Genomic DNA, 19,299 nt, shown 5'->3' with positions numbered 1-19,299 from the left:
AAGGGGCACCAACGAACAATTTTCTGAGGTGTCTGAGGCTAGTAATTTCCCTGGAGATTGACGGGACCAACAGCCAATCGGCCGTCTGAACGAGTGATAGTAACCCCAATGACAAGCAACAGAATGAGCAACTTTATCCCAGCAGAAAAAACAGACCGCAGTAGCAAAGGTCAACAAGTCACAAAAGTCAAGGGCTCGCCGTCGGGTATCAGCGAGGCCCGGGTATACTCTTGGAGGTAGTAGCCAAGAGATGGTCCTGCGCTCGCCCAGCGTTGTTAGAGAGGCGGGGCTTGCTCAAGCTTCTCGAGCCCTCTACGTCACTTCCGCCCGGCGGGGTCTCATAGTCCTGTGGGCTGGGTTGAAGCGACTTCCTTTTTTCTTTCCCTTTTTCCTCTCCGTGGCCCCGCCTCCCGGAAGTTCTGCCCCGTCTCCGCCGCGGGTCAAGGGTGAGCGCTGGAATCGCTGCACGGGCCTTGGTGAGTAACTGCTGTGAGTTTTATTCCTGCGCAGCGCCAGTTCAAAGAACTTAGGTTAGATCCCGCTTGGGGCCCAACATGCTGTGCCAAGCTTCAGGAGTCTCCACCCTCTCCGGTTCTGGGGCCGTCAGTCTCCTGGCCTGCAATTATCCACGCGGAGGCTGAGGTCTTTGGCTTTTCGCGAGTTGGATTGCAGCCTTGTTCTGCTTCTGTCTCTTCTCTCTCCAGGCGAGGTCCTACTCAGGTTGTTGCCAGCGATAGTCCTCTTCTGGAGCTTGAATTGAAAGCAGAGTAGTCTTGTTAGTCTCGGTGATGGCTGGGTTGCCTCCTGAAGTAGCCAAAGTGCTTTAGCATCCATTCCTCCTCCTTTGAGCACCCTGGGAGGTAGGCAGGGCAAACGAAAAATATATTCGTTAATATTGTGCAGTTGAGGAAACTGAAATTCTTGGCGAATTCACTGTTTCAAAGCAACACGGCCTCTAAGAGGCAGAACTGGGATTCACACCCAGGTCTGACTTCGGTAGGGTTGCACAAAACAGTGGAGAGAGCGTTTGGAAATAGGGGAGACACTGCAAAGGTTAAAAGAAGAGCTGGGGTTTCTGAGTGCTTACTTTGTGTTTGGCATTGTGCCAAGTTCTTTCTATAATTATATCATCCTTTTTTTAAAAAAAAAATAAGCATAGGAAGTGTATACTGTGGTTATTTATTCCTGGGTTAGGAAACTGAGGCTCAGAGATGATAACTGACTTGTCTAATATTAATGACTTGAGTAGGCGTTTCACAGATCTCTTTTAGCTCTGTGATTCTTCCAACACTGTAGTGTTAACTTCTGGCATAATCAAACTGCCCTTTTCTGATTTTGGCATTACAGGAAGGGAGATTCCAGAACTTTAGTTTTGGTCTCTTCACCCTTTGCCCATTGTCTCATTTCTTATCACCATCCTATTCAGAAATTTATTTTCATGTAAATTTAGCCTCATGTAAAATTAGACTTTACTTTCATGTAAAGTCTAAATTTAGACTTTTTTTTTTTTTTTTTTGAGATGGAATCTCGCTCTGTCGTGCAGGCTGGAGTGCAGTGGCGCGATCTTGGCTCATTGCAAGCTCTGACTCCCGGGTTAACGCCATTCTCCTGCCTCAGCCTCCCGAGTAGCTGGGACTACAGGCGCCTGCCACCACGCCCGGCTAATCTTTGGTATTTTTATTAGAGACGGGGTTTCACCGTGTTAGCCAGGATGATCTCGATCTCCTGACCTCGTGATCCGCTCACCTTGGCCTTCCGAAGTGCTGGGATTACAGGCATGAGCCACCGCGCCCGACCCGCCTTGATTTTTACTCTACAATTTAATTTTTTTTTTCCTCCAAGAGGAATATGGAGATAGTTGTGGAATTAATGGATCCAGGTTAAAGGGTTGGTCCGAAAAATTTCTAGTTTTTACTCTATTGTTGCTTTCCTTACGTATATTATGTCAGTTTCTGCCTTTTTTTTTTTTTTTTTTTTTCTGTCAGGATAACCGCTGTCATCTGCTGCCAAAATGTCAGGAATTGGAAATAAAAGAGCAGCTGGAGAACCTGGCACCTCCATGCCTCCTGAGAAGAAGGCAGCTGTTGAAGATTCAGGGACCACAGTGGAAACAATTAAGCTAGGAGGTGTCTCTTCAACGGTATGAGGAAACAGTGCTATGAAAGTGTGTTTTTCTTCTGTCAGTTGCAACTTGAAACTAAAAATTCACGGAAGCTTTCTGGAGTGTGGGGAAGCTGTTTGAAAAGAAGAGGGAGATAAAACAGGCTGAAAGTAGGTAAAATGATGTGGTAGTCAGTTCTGGAGGAGAGGTAGATTGACAGTTGTTGTTTGTTTTCAAGGTGTACTTACATTCTTTTGAGAATCTGGGAATGTGGTGCCTGATACAACGTTAAGTATAGGTATTTAGCAGTAGGAAGATACACATTTATTTTGCATTCACTGAGAAAGTCAGTACCAGATTCTAAGAGACAGTTTAGCAATCATTGAGAGTGTGGTGAAGAGTGAGAGTCTGAGACCAGACTGCCTGGGGTTGACTCTGAGCTGTACCACTTCCTAGCTGGCTGACCTTGTGTTATCCTTCCTTTGCCTGTTTTCTTGTCTGTAAAATATAATTAGAGTATCTGCTATGTTAGATTCTTATGCAGATAAAATGAGAGTCCCTGTTAAGGGCTAAGATTTTGCATTTAATATAGTAAATAGTCAATAAATGTGAGCCATTCATAGCTAGTATTGGGCTAGATAATATAATGGTTGATAACATAGATATTATCCTTGCTCTTATGGAGCTGACAAAATGAGTATTATATACCAAAAATCTCATAGTAATGTTATGTATCTGTTAGACATCAGAAGTTTACAGGTTTGGATCTACATCAAGATTTTGCTTTTTTGAAAATCAGACATGGGGATGTGATGTTAAAATGCCTTACGTTTGTATGGCTTGCAAAACTACATCTATTACTTATTTGATTTTGAGACTGAGGTTTATTTTAGAGAGGTTGATTTTTTTTTTTTTTTTGAGTCAGAATAATAGGAACATACATAGTGAGTTGTTGATGGAGTGTCATTCCTGAAGCTTCCTGGGGTTCTGGTACTTAATATTGCTGGCAGGAAGTGATTTTTGTCTTAGCACTGCCTTACATCATGCATTTCAAAGGCATTTATTCACTCAATATATATTTGTTGAGTATTTGTTATTTGCCAGACACTGTGCTTTACATTGAAAACATCCCCTAGACTTTAGTTTGTAGGGTAGCACTGACAAGGGAATAGACTGTTTAGAGTGGGATATGTGCTGTTCATAGGGATAAGCACATACTTATGGGAAGCACATAGCACACACCCTAGTGTGGACTTTATCCAGAGGCAATGTGGAGGCATTGAATAGTCTTAAGTAGGGGAGTAACATGCTCTGACTTGTGTTTGGAGACTATAGAAGAGCAAGGGTTATAAACAAGAGGCCAGTTAGCAGAGTTTTTTCTTCACTCCTTCTGACTCTCTTTTCCTATAACTCCTTTTCTCCGGAGGTAGGGATCTGAGGCATGTATCCACTGATCCCTGCTCCAATTGCTTGGAGGTTGCCACTGAAAGCAGTACCTCCTGTGCATTTTGAGATTGCTGATATGAGCCCGCTGTGATTGTGGGACAGAGAAACAGTCTCCAAAGTGTACTTGAAGTGGGAACACTGGCAGCGTCAATGGAGCTGTCCACCACAGCTGTGCTGAATCTGGCAGGCTGATAGGACTTAGCACAGAGTTTTTGCTATAGGAGGCCTTTGTAGTAATCTTAATGAGAAATCATGCTGGCTTGGACCACTGTGGGGGTAGCATGGATAAGATCTGCTGATGGATTGGATAACTCACATGAAAGATAGGAGGGATGATCGCCCCAGGATTTTGAAAGTAATGGAGTTTTTACTTAGCTAGAGAAATGTATGAGAGGAGCAGATTTTTGGGAGTCATGGAGGATGAATTGTGTTTGGTTTGATTTGGGACATGTAAGTTTGAGATATTTATTTGACCTCTGAATGGATAAGTAGTTAATAAGCTGGATGCTGGAGAGAGGTCTGAGCTAAAGCTGTACATTTGGGAACATCATTTTGTAAGTTGTGTTTAAATCTATGAGACTACAGATTTCTTTAAGGAATAAGCATAAATAAAGAGGTCTGTTGGGGCACTACAATATTTTCATGTCAAGGAGATGAGAAAGGACTAATCAAAGATACAAATAAAGAGGGACCAATGAGGTAAGAGGATAGTAAGAGAGATTGGATTCCTAGAAGCCCAATGAAGAAAGTGTTTCAAGAAGGAGCTGATTAGGTGCTGCTGATGTGTTCTCATTCAGGTTTCAGTTGGAACAAAGGGAGTAAAGGGAGGACTGAGATATTATATTTAATAATAAAGAGTTCATTGGAGATACCAAAACACCTGTGTTGGTGGAATAGTGGGGATAGCAGCCTGTTTTCAGTGAGCTTAAGAGAATATGAGAGGAGAGGAATTAGGAAAAAGAGAGTAGAGACAATGCTTTAAAGAAGTATCGCTGTAAAGTAGATGACTATATAATGACTGATCATGGAATTTAAGTTCAGTAAAGAAGGAAGTGAGAGAAGTGAAAGGTATAGGACCAATGGATGGTAGATCCTGGAGAGTTTGAGGAATTTTTGGAGTAAGGAAACTGGAGAGAGTGAGCTGGAAAATTAGTGGTAGTTGTGAAGAATGAGGTGTTTGAAATTGAGCTTATAGAGGACATGTAGGTACAAGTAAGACTAAATGTGGGAGTTGGTGGCTGAAGGAGGTAGAGGACAAGATCACTGGTGAAGAGGAGGTCAATGACTTGATTCAAGTACAGGAAAGATGATCTGTATGGGTATTGAAATTATTAAGAATGATGACAGGAAAAGTATTGGAGAGTGATAATAAGCTAGGTGCTGAATCTTTGAGAAATGTGAGGAAATGATGTGGACATTTATAGATGAATTCAACAGAGCATGGCAGCAGGTGGTATAGGCTAGTGGCATGAGCTGCAGAGGTAGGAGGTTTTAGGGAGGAAGGTGGGGTAATGGCCTGGAAGTGGCAATGGAAAATAAGGAGGATATTCATCCTTCTCTGGCTTCAAGGGGTGTGGAAGAGAAACAGCCACCACTGGAGAAGCCTGCAGGGAAACAGTTTCTCATCCAGGTTTTGGTTAGAGCGAGAAGGGAAAGGCAATGTTAAGAGTTTAAGGATATAGTTTATTAATAGTGTTAATAAACTGGTACAGTGGGAACACTGTGTACTACTTTGGCATATTAGGAATGTTTTAACTAAAATGGAAAAGAGAAAAATGAAACAAAAATGGGTGGTTTAATAAACAATTGTTACTTTAAAATATTGATTTCATTAATTCCTCAGAAAAGTAAGAATATTTTTCCACATGCTGGTTCTTTGCTTGTTATATCTCCCTGTCCCACCTCCCACCAACCCCTTCCCGGCTTGTCCTAGGGAAGGAGCTGGAGAGAGAAAAATACTGAGAGGGATGTGAAATTACTAATGGAGTGAGGGTTTTGTAGAGACAGAAGAGAACAGGATCCTGAGCACAAGCTGAGGTTTTAAGAATGTGTGCATAATGGTGTGAATGGGTCAAAGAGATGGGGAATTGAGGTGTTTCCCATCTGATGGCTTCTGTTTTCTCATTAAAATAGGAAGTAAAGCCGTCTGTTTTGTATGATGTAAAAGGAGGCAAGGTTTGGTAGACGTTGATGTTGCCTTCATGGAGAATGGGAGATAGCTCACTTGATAAAGATTTCTGGACAAATTGTAAGATCTGTTTAGGTTCAGAATTCATTTTGTAAAGGCACTGGTTTCTGTGGTTTGATGAACTTCTCTAGAAGCCTCAGCATACTGGGTACAGGAATGGAATAGCCAAATATCTGGATTAATTCAGATTGGGGTCTGTTCACAGAGGTAGAATAAAAGGATTAAGGGCAGAGAACTGAGGAGGCTGTTAGGCAGGTGTTTGAAGGAATGTACGATATAGCATATGATTAAGATATGGAAGGTAGCGGAGATAGAAGGAGACCAAAAAGGAGAAAGAAAAGAATTCAACATTCTGGAGATCTAAATGAGGTAAAGGGATTGGTATATTGGGTTAAGGGCGTGAGATACATGCAAAGATGTGGTATTACTCAGGGAATGGGAAGTTGGAATTTAAGATTTCGGATGTGGTGCAGTTCTATATAAGGACAAAAGTCTGAGATGTGTATTTTGAAATGCACGGCTGCAGCACAGTGGAGGAGATAATCATTGGAGTGGAGGAACTGGAGAAACTGACAGCCTAGATGCTAGAGGATTAGATGGTTTGTCCACATGTATGGTGAAGTCACCAGATATATTAGCAGGAATTGGGATAGACAAGGACCCAGGTGCTGAAGTCTTTAATGAAGGAAGGATGGTGCTTAGGAAATAAATGACAGTGTTGATTGGAGTAAAGGGTGATCTAGCTGGGTGGTGGCCTTAAAGTAGCATTACTTTGTAGATGTTCATGTGACTAGAACAGCAAGATGGGTGTGGTTGAGGTTCTGGTGCATTTGTGTGTGTTATTCTTTCCTCACACCATCGTATACCTGTTGTTTATCTCTTCAGCTTCTACTTATTTAATTACTTGTAAGATTTTTCAAAAGTCAGTAGTTTTATTCATAGGAAATAACTAATGAATTATTGTGACCTTGTTGAGTTTAATGGCTCATTTTTCTAATTTCTTTGTGGAGACTAATACGATTGGTTTACTGGGCAGGAGGAGCTAGACATTCGAACACTGCAAACCAAAAATCGCAAGCTGGCAGAAATGTTGGATCAGCGGCAGGCCATTGAAGATGAACTTCGTGAACACATTGAAAAACTGGAACGACGACAGGCCACTGATGATGCCTCACTGTTGATTGTCAACCGATACTGGAGTCAGGTAGCTAACTTGTTTATTTGCTCAGATTTTTATTTGACCAATTTAGTTCTCCTTACTGTTCTCTTCATTTCCAAAGTTGTGTCCTTTGTTTCTTCATAATTGTACCTACCCTTCTCCAGTTTGATGAAAACATCCGTATCATCCTTAAACGTTATGATCTGGAGCAGGGCTTGGGAGACCTACTCACAGAACGGAAAGCCCTTGTTGTGCCTGAACCAGAACCAGACTCTGATAGCAATCAGGAACGTAAAGATGACCGAGAGAGAGGCAAGTATTTGTGGTGGATTCTATCACTGCATGCTATCTGGGTTTTTGAAGTAGAGCTTGGCTTTGAGGCTTTCCATTTGAGGGAAAACAAATGGATTTTGTTATTTCCAATTTATAATTTTGGGGGGCTTCTTTTTTTCCCCCTGTGTCCTCAGGGGAAGGGCAAGAGCCAGCTTTCTCTTTCCTTGCTACTTTGGCCAGCAGTTCCAGTGAAGAGATGGAGTCTCAGCTGCAGGAACGTGTGGAGTCTTCCCGCCGAGCCGTGTCCCAGATTGTAACTGTCTATGATAAATTGCAAGAAAAAGTGGAACTCTTATCCCGGAAGCTAAACAGTGGAGGTGAGGCAAGACCCTGGAGGCCGGGAGTAGTGGAGGAGGAATAAGAACTCATTTTTGCATGCTAATTTGTAGTTTGCAAGCTTACGTGTTTATTTTTATTTATTTATTATTTACTTTTTAAGAGAGAAGGTTTCACTCTGTCACCCAGGCTGGAGCACTATGGCACCATCATACCCCATTGCATCCTCAAACTCAAGCAATCTTTCTGCCTCAGCTTCTGAGTAGCTAGGACTGTAGGCATGTTCTACCACACCTGGCTAATATTTTAACCTTTTTGTAGAGGAAGTCTTGGTATGCTGCCAGATGGTCTCAAACTTGGCCTCAAGAGATCCTCCCTTCTGGCCTCCCAAAGTGTTGGGATTACAGACATGAGCCACTGTACCTGGACTACATATTTTAATTAAATTTCTTAAAATTCTAGCCTTCAGTGTTACTGGTAATGTCTTCGTTATGGCATATTAATCTTTTATCAATGCTTCTCATTTTGAGCCAGTGGCAGCCCTTTAATAAGCTGAAGAAAGAGTTTATCAGTTCTGTACTGATTTACTCTATTAATCACAGTTTTGTAAATAGCAGAATTAACTTAATTATTTAATAAACAGTTCTGATGTCTGGATATTTTTATAGTGTATGTAGGCTATTGATTTATACTAATAATTTATTTTAAATAACAATTATTTAGTGATTTCTTATTAGATACTGAATTTTGACTTGAAAAAGTTAATTTCTACTTAACTTTTTTATTTTTCATTATCTCTAATGTTTTTAAAAAGAGTTCGTGCAGGTTTTAGAGTTCACAGATGATCTGTATGGTTAAAAAGATGATTAGAAAATATTCTATGGATGAAAGAGTGTCTATTTGAAATAAAATAATTATTTGGAACAATTGTGTTCCTCAGAGTTAATGCAAAAATTTATATTTGTACAGTAAAGTATTTGTGTAGCTAGATTACATCTTTAGTTATTTGTGGCATAAATATGTTGCTCAAATGCAAAAAAATGCCTTGATTTCATGTTTTCAATAATAATCACGGTCTAGTTGTAATATCTTAATTTCCCTGCTTATCATTAAGATGTTTAACCTTTCATTTCTGAAGGAAATAAGTTGGATGTAATGGAGGTTGAACCATTAGATGAGCATATAAGAATTGTATTATTCTGTAATTTTGCTTTTAAGGGTAATTGGGCTAAGTTGTCAACAGAATTAAGCAGCTTGTAGAAGGTCTGTGAAAAATTGGTCAAGGGTTTCTTTTGCTTTTCCATTAGATTATGTATTTCTGTATTATAAGGAAAACAGATACTTGTTTAAAAATATACAAGTCAGAAATACAAATAAGTAGACTAGAAAAGTTTCCCCATTCACCTTTCTCAGAGATAACCATTCTAAACAGTGTGTTTTATATCCTCTCAGACTTTTGTACTATTGTATTCATATATTACATCTACCTCCATGTCCCCAGCTAAACTGTGTCTTGGTTCAGTGGTTTGGCTCACCCTTCTTTGTTTCTCTAGTTTCTGGCACTGTATCTGGCATCTAGTAGATGTTTGGTCAGTGGGGAATGAATGGATGTGAACCTCCCTCTCACCTAATATAAAATGATGGTGCTTTGTGTATGCACATATGCTTCTTTCTCCTTTAGCTCTAATTGAATAGTTAGAAGGTATTGTTAAATTTTAGTAATGTGGATAATTAATATGCCATGTGCATAGACTGTATGAAACTTGATTTCATAAATGAATATCAAGTTAAATAATTGTTTTATTTAAAAAGGGAATAAAATGAGTAGTATATCAAACGACTTTAAAATTACTATTTGATGGCATGCATTTTAAGGTCAGGTTTAAGTTAAATGTAGAAACATTACAAATAGCCATGCCATTATTTGTAAAACAAAAGGCAATTGCCATTGGTAAGCTGAGCTTTCTAATAGATAAAGACGTATAAAGTATGAATTATAGCATCAGTTGTAGCTTGTTTGAAAGTTCATCCCCCTCACATGTTTGTTTGTTCTTTGATTCAAAATAATTGCATTTATGGGCTTGTTTATAAATTCACTAAACACTTATTGAGCTTTTATTGTATTCTAGGCCCTGTCCTCAGTGCTTAGGATATTGAGAGGACTAAAATTCAGTCTCTACTTCTTAACTCAGGTTATGAATCAGAATCATCTTGTGAGTTTTCTGAGCATTTTCTTATTTTTGGCTCTGCCCATGGAAGTTCTTATTGAATAGGTGTGAGGTAGGTCCTAGGGAAATGTTTGTTTTCAGAGTTCCACAGGTGATTCTGATGGGCAATCCTAGATTGAAAGCCATGAAAACCACCCTATGACCAACCTGTTCTGTATTGATACCAAGAGTAATGCCAAGAGGTGATATGAGAGAGCTGTTTTTCTTCCTGATAACTCCCTCTGATGGGTGGTATATATCCTGAGAGTATCTGGTTTCATTTAATAACATTTGGATTTCAGCTATAGTGTTTGCAACTCTAATTTTAAACATACTAACTTAGTGCAATAAGTTCTATGGGTTTACCTACCTGCTTTGTAAATAGTAGTGTACATTTTGGTTTTTGAGCTTCAGAAGTGCTTTTAACATAGTATTTCAGAGTATATGATATGAGAATATGTGATAAGAGCATATGATTCTTGCTTTGTTATTCAGGCTGGTCTCAAACTCCTGGCCTCAAGTGATAGGCCTGCCTTGGCTTCCCAAGGTGCTAGGATTACAGCGTGAACTGCTATACCTGGCCAAGGATACACAGTTTTAAAATTTGACACTATAGGCTAGGCATGGTGGCTCACACTTGTAATCCCAGCACTTTGGGAGGCTGAGGCGGGTGGATCACCTGAGGTCAGAAGTTCGAGACCAGCCTGGCCAACATGGTGAAACCCCATCTCTACTAAAAATACAAAAATCAGCCGGGTGTGGTGGCACACGCTTGTAATCCCAGCCACTCTGAAGGCTGAGGCAGGAGAATCGGCTTGAACCCAGGAGGCAGAGGTTGCAGTGAGCCGAGATTGCGCCACTGTACTCCAGCCTGGGAGATAGAGTGAGACTCCGTCTCAAAAAATAAAAATAAGAAAAAAGACACTATAGATGCTAAATTAAACTATAGTTCTTCTTCCCCAGATAATCTGATAGTGGAGGAAGCAGTGCAGGAGCTGAACTCTTTCCTCGCACAGGAGAATATGAGGCTACAGGAATTGACAGATCTTCTTCAGGAAAAGCATCGCACCATGTCTCAGGAGGTACTTAATCAAAAAAGAGAGATGACTATGTCTAGTGGGCTGTGGCAGACGTTGACTTAGAATTCTGAGCACCTCAAAGATCACCTTACTCTAGAAGGCCTATCATAGGGGATTTTGCAAAACACAACACAACTCCACACCTCCAAATAATGAGTTACCCTAAATATAAAAGACTGTATAATGTTATTGAGGAATGGCGTGGTAGAAATTTAACAGCGAATGGGCAAGTAGAACCTACTGTATTGATGATGTCCTAGGAATTTGAGGAATGTGAATTTTTAGTCTAAACTTGGGCACAAATAATGCCATGGTTAAACCTTGCCAAGATTTGGACATTTATTTATTTACACAAAATGATCAAGATAAAGTGATGATAGGCCTTAAATGACTTTTCTGATACTCCTGATTATCATTTTGATTTAGTTCAAAATATATTCTACTGGAATTTGCCCTACCTTAGTTTAGCCACTGAATTCTCATGCTAATTAGTAATTTAGTAGTTACATTTACTCAGTGCCTAGAATTTAAGCACTTTATGATTGTTACCTCTAATGGCAAAACAACTCCCATTTTATTGCCGAAGAAATAAATTCAAAGAGGTTAGTGATTATTCTGAGGGCGCATAGCTAGAAAGTGATTGAGCTGTGTTGTGACTGTAGGTCTGTTTGACTTCAAAGCTCTTGTTCTTCATATGCCTTTGTTTACTAAACTCCAGTGTTAAGGTCCATGCTGGGCTGGTTGCATGAATATCATCTGGGGAATTTATTAATTCATATGAATTATCCTAGACCTTCAAAGGGGTTAGAATATAGCAGCCCTTATAAATAAACTGGAGTCTAGTAAGAAAATGGAATATTTTTGTCATATTTTAAGACATTGACTAGGTGCTACCAAGATGGAGAGGTCTTCCTTTTCTAGGCCTTTGGCAAATCTCAGATTGTATTACTAACCTGGAGGGCAGTTGTTTGCTAAACTGTGTGATGTCCGTGTTGACTCTCATGGCTGGCTGTTGATGCTGCCTGTCAGCTGGGTTAATTGTCCACTGGGATACCTACAGGTTGCTTCTTCATCATGGTAGTCTCAGGATGGTTGGAATTTTTACATGTTGGCTGACTTCTTCCAGTGAGCATCCCAAGATCACCAGGTAGAACCTTCATAGCCTTTCTGATATAGCCTCAAAATTATGTAGTGCCATTTCCATTGGGTCTCTAAAGTTGACCCAGATTCAAGAGGAGGGAACAAAGATCCCACCTCTTGTTGGGAGGACTTTCAAAGGATTTTTGTGTCATATTTTAAAAGCTAGCACAAAGGGTATATATAGATTAATGTGAACATGTAATAGTTTAGTAGTTAAAATACTAAATAGTGCTAGCTGGTGTATAGCTCCTAGAGTATCTGACTCTAGATTATAGTATAATGTATACCGTATTGTATCTGACTCCAGATTGCTCTGGGGAGAGCTTGAAAAAGTGTATGGAAGTTTTCCTTTTGTTCTGAATGGATTACCTTTTGTGGGAATGTGGAGAGAGAAATTTGGGGGTAAAAATGGTTTTTTTGAAAAAAATATTTATCTAACAAAACGAAAGATACTATCTTTTATCTCTTAAAAAATGCAAAATTTTTATGTTTGTAGTCTGTCCAGGGAAATGGTGCTTTTCAGAGGTAGAAAAATTGTTGAATCTTTGGTGGTCTTTTCTTTGGGAGTTCTTACAGGCTTTAGACTTAAAGTTTTCATGATTATGACTGACCCAGAATTGTTGGAGGAATCCATGATTTCATTTTTATAAACATGCATTGGGAACAGGGTGAAGCATCTTCTATTTGTCTCTTTTCTATATAATTCCACATAAGCAAGGGTTAATATTGTGGAATTTGGAACTTAAGCTACATATGTTAGGCAGTCCTTTTCTAACTTGGTCTTTTTTTGCTATATGTTTCTAAATGTCTGTCTTTGGGATGTAGTTCTCCAAGTTGCAGAGTAAAGTGGAGACAGCTGAATCACGAGTGTCTGTCCTGGAGTCCATGATTGACGACCTGCAGTGGGATATTGACAAAATTCGAAAGAGGGAACAGCGACTCAACCGACACTTAGCAGAAGTCCTAGAACGGGTCAGTGCTGTTTTATGGCTTGGAGACTAGAATCATTTTAAGGAGTGTTCGCAGGAAGACTCACCTTGGGACATGGTACTTGAGGGAAAAAAACTCATCCTTTGAAGGTACATTGGTTATAGACTAAAATCTTAGAGTCTCTCACTAAAGAATCTTTGTCTTCTCTGTAGGTAAATTCCAAAGGTTATAAGGTGTATGGAGCGGGGAGCAGTCTGTATGGCGGCACAATCACTATCAATGCTCGGAAGGTAAAATCAGTGACTCAGGACTTGTTTTGGACTTTATGTCAGCCTTCGTGCTTAGGTACTTAGGATTGTATTCACAAGTGACATCGTGTGACTCAGGACATGTTTTGCACTTTATGTCAGCCTTCGTGCTTAGGTACTTAGGATTGTATTCACAAGTGACATCGTGGGGTTTTGCTGAAAGAGAGAATAAGTGAAGATAGGAAGCTTAGAAATGATTTAAGAAGAATACTTATTTATTCTCTATTTTTCTGTTTCTCTCCAGTTTGAGGAAATGAATGCAGAGCTCGAAGAGAACAAAGAGTTGGCTCAGAACCGTCTCTGTGAGCTGGAGAAACTTCGGCAAGACTTTGAGGAGGTCACTACACAAAATGAAAAGCTGAAGGTAGGAACGCATGCCTGAAGGGCAGTCAAATCAGACATTTTGCTGATCAACTCATGTATATACATAGTTGTGAATCTGCGTATTTATGAGGGATAAGAAAAATGTAGACAAAATCCAACATCCTTTTATGATAAAACTCTAAACAAATTAGGTGTAGAAGAAGTGTACCTCAACATAATAAAGGCCATATAAAACAAGCCCGCAGCCAATATTATACCCAATGACGAAAAGTTGAAAGCTTTTCCTTTGAGATCAGGAACAGGATAAAGATGCCCGCTCTCATTATGTTTGTGCTAGCCTGGGTAATTAGGCAAGGATAGAAAATAAAGGCCTCTTAATCAGAAAGGAAGAAGTAAAGTTGTTTCTGTTTATAGATGACATGACTTTATATATAGAAAACCTTATAGGCTCCACGAAAAAACTGTTAGAACTATAAATGAATTCAGTAAAGTTGCAGGCTACAAAATCAACATACAAAAACAATTGTGTGTCTATATACTAACAACAAACTATACAAAAAAGAAATTAAGAAAACAATCCCATTTACAATAGCATTAAAAAAAAAATTGTGAGTAACCTTAACCAGGGAAATGAAAGAACTGTACACTGAATGGATAAAGAAACAGAGTGTGTGTATATTTGTGTGTGTGTTTGTGTGTGTGTGTATGTGTGTATGTGCAACAGCATGGATATACGTAGAGGACATTATGCTAACTGAAATAAACCAAGCACGGAAAGGCAAATACTACATGATCTCACTTACATGTGGGATCTAAAAAAGTCAAACTCTTGGAAGCAGAGTATAGAATGGTGGTTACCGGGGTTGGGGAAATGGGGAGATATTGGGGAAAAGGTACGAAGTTTTAGTTATGCAGGATGAATAAGGTCTGGCGATGTGTAGCATAGTGACTGTAATTAATACTGTGTTGTGTACTTGAAATATGCTAAGAGCAGATCTTAAATGTTCTTGCCACACACAAAAAGGTAACTGTGGTGATGGATTTGTTGATTAGCTGGATTGTGGTAATGATTTCACAGTGTGTATGTACAGCAAAACATCACGTTGTATACCCTAAATATGTATAATTTTTTTTGTTGTTGTTGATTATACCTTAATAAAGCTGGGGGGAACAAGAAAAAATGTTAAGTTTTGTTGATATATCTACTTCTTTATTTACATATTTACTTACTATATATCCCCTGCCTTGTCCTGAAAAGGATTTAAAGCAACATATAAAGATATGTAGACTAAATCAAGGTGCTCTAATATAGAAGTTGTTGAGAAAAATGAGAAGTAGGGTAAACTAGGGTAAGGATCCAAAATGCATGAAAAAAGTGGGGCTTGTATACAAGATGTTTGCAGGAGGTGTATATATACTGTGGGAGGGAGGCCATTCATATGTCACTGCTTGCCAAAGTGGTTCCACAGATTTGGCTCTGCAGTTTTTTGCTACCAAAACAGAGAAAGAAACATGATCGGTGATCCTGTTGGTCTTCAAACCTGCCCAGAAGAATTTTCCTCTTAGGTTCTTAGGAGAGGAAAAGAGATTCTGGAAGTTTTCCTCACTCCTCTTTTGATCATAGTCATCTCTATTTTATAATTTGTTTCTAGGTTAAATGATATGAATAAAGATGTTTGAACTGAAAAATAGCAAAACAAAAACAACCTAAGTTAAATCAGTTAAAAGTGTTTGAGTAATTAAAGCAGATAGTTGCTTAGGAGAGGCATAACTATTTTTGATAACCTGTCCGTTTTTTTCTCTGTCACTGTTATTAAAGAGAACCAGTTAGTGACTGGGGTCCTCAACTATGTTTTTAAAATAAGTGTCCTGACAAATTTCACTCTTCTGGTGGCTCATTCGACACAGAATGTAAAACACATATCAAAACAATTCTAGGAGGAAAGAATACAGTATATCCAGGTACCATCTCCTAGTTAGTCTAATTTAATTTGGGGGTAGATTTTGTATAACTAGAGCAATGGGTAGATAACTTAATAATCTTTATAAAATTGTCTGTATTGTGTAGGACATCAGTGAGTTCAAAATTTTACTTCCTGTCTCGCCTCTGGGGCTTCTTCATGCTAGATTCTGCTTCTGACTTTCCTTTGCTTGGGCCCCTCCTAAGGTGGAATTGCGGAGTGCAGTGGAGCAAGTCGTTAAGGAAACTCCAGAATATCGTTGCATGCAGTCACAGTTCTCCGTCCTGTATAATGAGAGCCTACAGTTGAAAGCACACTTGGATGAGGCTCGGACCCTGCTTCATGGCACCAGGGGAACCCATCAGCACCAGGTTGAGCTCATTGAGGTAACAGCCTTGCCTTGTCTTTTGTATGTAAGCTTTCCTGCCTCCTAAATTTTACAGTTTTACTCACTCACGTGCAATTAATCTCTCGTTCATTCAGCTGTCATTCATAGAGTGGCTGTAGGTCTTTACTCTGGTAGGTATTGGGCATATAAAGATGAGACAACAGAATTCTTGCCCTCACAGATCTTGTAGTCTGTGGTAGTGGAAGAATAGTATCCATTAGAATGCAATGTGGTTCAATGGCAGCATAGCCAAAAGATGTGATAGATGAGAACAGAGTGTCTGATTTGACTATGGAAGTTTCCTGATTCCACTTGAAAAAGTAAGGTATGAATGTTAAGGATAAATACAAGTCTATTGGTAGTTGAAAGTAGGAGAGGAGGAATTCCCAGCATGAGAACAGCATATATAAAGGTATGAGAGAGCGTGAGAAATAGTTTAATATGGCTAGAGCTTGCGTGTATGGGAGAACATAGTGGGTAGAAGCTGCAAAATTACTTACATGCCATTATAGCATATAATGGCACCAGTAGATGATTTTTTTAAAAGATAGAAACTTTAATTCATATGTTCATTTCTGTATCTTCCATAGTTTTTAAGGTAATGGTTATAATAGTTGGTCTTTTAATATATGCCTGACAAATGAATTGAATGCTATTTTACATATGTTTATATACTGTTTTATAGTTTAGTTCTCCAATTAAATTCTAATATTCTCAGAATTGGGGGCCATTTTCTTCAGTTTTTCAGTATCCTGTCAGTTTCCAAATTCGTCTTTTGTAGATATCTGGTTTCATTATGTATAGATTGAACTGGAAATTTTCAGAGTAATCCATTATTGATACATTTTTTTCTCTTTTTAGATTCTTCCAGATCAAATTTAGGAGACAGAATAATAGAATATGATGGTATTTCTACATTTTAATAAGAATTTTTTATTGGTTCCTTTATCTGTGTGTAGCGAGATGAGGTTAGTCTTCATAAGAAGCTGAGGACTGAAGTAATTCAGCTAGAAGATACATTGGCCCAGGTCCGCAAGGAGTATGAAATGCTGAGGATAGAATTTGAGCAGACCCTTGCTGCCAATGAACAAGCAGGTATAATGATTCTCACTCCATGCTGTAGTTTGCTGTAAAGAACTTGAAAGATACAACACAGACCCCAGGGTTTGTAAATACTGACTTTAACTCAGAAGTCCTGAGTACCTTAAATCCTATAATTCATTTCGGTTCACAGCCTGAGTGTTTGTTTTTTAACTCAAGTTGACCAGTTTTGTTTCCATCTTCTGAGAGGGAATCTTTTCTTTGCTAATTCTCCCTATTTCTGTGCCTCCTGATGTGTTCTGCTCTCTCTCCTTGTGCCTTTGCCCTTACCACGGTTCCTCATAACATTGCTGTTCCTGTGTTTAAGGCCCTATAAACCGGGAGATGCGCCACCTCATCAGTAGCCTCCAGAATCACAATCACCAGCTGAAAGGGGAGGTCCTGAGATATAAGCGGAAATTGAGAGAAGCGCAGTCTGACCTGAACAAGGTAACCAGAAGGAATAGAATAAATATTGTTTGCTATTAATGTCATAAAGCTGTTTTTGAATGAGGTGGGCAATGTGGTTATCGTAAGAGATGTGCATCTTTCTTTTCTTTTTCTCCCAGACACGTCTGCGTAGTGGTAGTGCCCTCCTCCAGTCCCAGTCTAGTACTGAGGACCCTAAGGATGAGCCTGCAGAGCTAAAACCAGATTCTGAGGACTTATCCTCCCAGTCCTCAGCTTCAAAGGCATCTCAGGAGGATGCCAATGAAATCAAATCTAAACGGGATGAAGAAGAGCGAGAACGAGAAAGGAGGGAGAAGGAGAGGGAACGAGAAAGAGAACGGGAGAAGGAGAAGGAGAGAGAACGAGAGAAGCAGAAGCTAAAAGAGTCAGAAAAAGAGAGAGATTCTGCTAAGGATAAAGAGAAAGGCAAACATGATGATGGAAGGAAAAAGGAAGCAGAAATTATCAAACAGTTGAAGATTGAACTCAAGTAAGAGCCATATTTAGAGTAACAGTTTCTGACTGAAAAGCTAAGAGAAAAGCTAAGATTAAGATATCATGCATGAAATGTTTGGTTGATGGCATGGCTTATCTAATCATTGTAATGGTTTAGATTGTACAATTAATTTGGTTTCAAGTCTTGTTCAAGTGCACAGCCAAAATGGCCTTCATGGCTGTTTAGTACTTTGGTTCAGTGATCAAGTATCAGTAAACCGATGATTGTAGCCTTATTTTCCATGAATCCAAATTAAGGAAAAGGATGTCATGACTGAGGTTACACATCTGAGAATTATTAGAAATTAGCTACTGTTCTTCACTGGATTTGAGCAGATTGCTGGTGTTAATCGTAATTTAAATGATACTAAGTGGAGTATTTATGTATCACTGTAACTTGAGTAATATCTGATCGTTTGCCTGAGAGTTAACTGGTTTGTGAATATACCAGATCTTTCTTAGGAGATTTACTCCTGTAGACATTGAAACACTGACAGACCTTTAACTTGGTGAATTTATCTGTGTCATAACCTTATGCCATTGGCCCTTCTCCTGTATAACCAATAACTTCTCTGGCAGAATGGCTTACTTCTTGCTCCTTATTTTCTATGGTTGACCCTTTGTTGATATTTGGGTTTGAGGGACCACTGTGCTCAAAATGCTTGAACTCCTTTGGCATATAAAAGTATAGTTAAGAGGTTTAGTAATTTAATAAGAGGTGAAGTTTTAGTCTTTAGCTGATGGTTAATCCTTCAGCTGTCAAATCTAGGATTAACAGTATAGCTCAGACTTTCAAATTTTTCCTTTTTCTTTTTTCTCCCTCTTGAACTCCTTAAGGCAATTTTTTTTTTCTTTTCTTTTTTTTTCTGATGTGGTATCAGAACCATCTGAGTGACTTGTTTAAATACATTTTTGGGCTCCATCCCCAGACCTACTACTAAATCTCAGTTACTCAGGATTGGGGGCCACAGAAATTTGCCTATATAACAATTGTACAAATGTCTGTTTTATAACTTTGTTAGAGGACTTCGTCTGAAGGGAGAAATGATTCATTTTTATACAGCTTACTTTTCTGTACTTTCTTAGCTTATCCAAAAGTCTTTTGATAGTCTGTGCAAAATTTTTTCTGTTAGGTGTGATATGAAATGTAAAATGAAACTGTTTTTAAAATGTTCTGCTCAATCAAAATTCCCTTGCTCTGATGACCTTTATTTTCTTATTACATTGTTCCCCTCCTTGTACTACGCCTGTCATAGGAAGGCACAAGAGAGCCAAAAGGAGATGAAACTATTGCTGGATATGTACCGCTCTGCCCCAAAGGAACAGAGAGACAAAGTTCAGCTGATGGCAGCTGAGAAGAAGTCTAAGGCAGAGGTATTCTAGTCTGCTATTACCTGTCCTTCTGGTTAAAATCTTCATTTGTGGGATTTTCCT

At 39.1% G+C, this 19,299-nt stretch overlaps 1 protein-coding gene across 2 annotated transcripts in view; it reads left to right on the top strand.

Annotated features, from left to right (window-relative positions):
* Positions 1-410: 410 nt before the first annotated feature.
* Positions 411-19,299, top strand: part of RNF20 (ring finger protein 20) — a 28,313-nt gene continuing 9,424 nt past the window's right edge. Inside the window, exons 1-14 of one of the 2 annotated variants that reach the window (XM_025360281.1) lie at positions 411-476; positions 1,986-2,140; positions 6,772-6,939; positions 7,059-7,206; positions 7,362-7,544; positions 10,674-10,792; positions 12,755-12,901; positions 13,072-13,149; positions 13,412-13,531; positions 15,659-15,838; positions 16,800-16,935; positions 17,249-17,370; positions 17,490-17,860; positions 19,122-19,239. In XM_025360281.1, coding sequence (XP_025216066.1) covers positions 2,012-2,140; positions 6,772-6,939; positions 7,059-7,206; positions 7,362-7,544; positions 10,674-10,792; positions 12,755-12,901; positions 13,072-13,149; positions 13,412-13,531; positions 15,659-15,838; positions 16,800-16,935; positions 17,249-17,370; positions 17,490-17,860; positions 19,122-19,239 — 2,019 coding nt within the window. In that variant the 5' untranslated portion in view covers positions 411-476; positions 1,986-2,011. Of the gene's footprint in view, positions 477-513; positions 861-1,985; positions 2,141-6,771; positions 6,940-7,058; positions 7,207-7,361; positions 7,545-10,673; positions 10,793-12,754; positions 12,902-13,071; positions 13,150-13,411; positions 13,532-15,658; positions 15,839-16,799; positions 16,936-17,248; positions 17,371-17,489; positions 17,861-19,121; positions 19,240-19,299 lie in introns of those variants that run through there. The other variant, XM_025360282.1, reaches the window with a different exon arrangement.

Source organism: Theropithecus gelada, chromosome 15 (assembly GCF_003255815.1).
Source record: "Theropithecus gelada isolate Dixy chromosome 15, Tgel_1.0, whole genome shotgun sequence".
Taxonomy (NCBI): Eukaryota; Metazoa; Chordata; class Mammalia; order Primates; family Cercopithecidae; genus Theropithecus; species Theropithecus gelada.
Note: the sequence above shows the minus strand (reverse complement) of the source record. Positions and strands in the feature narration are given on the sequence as shown.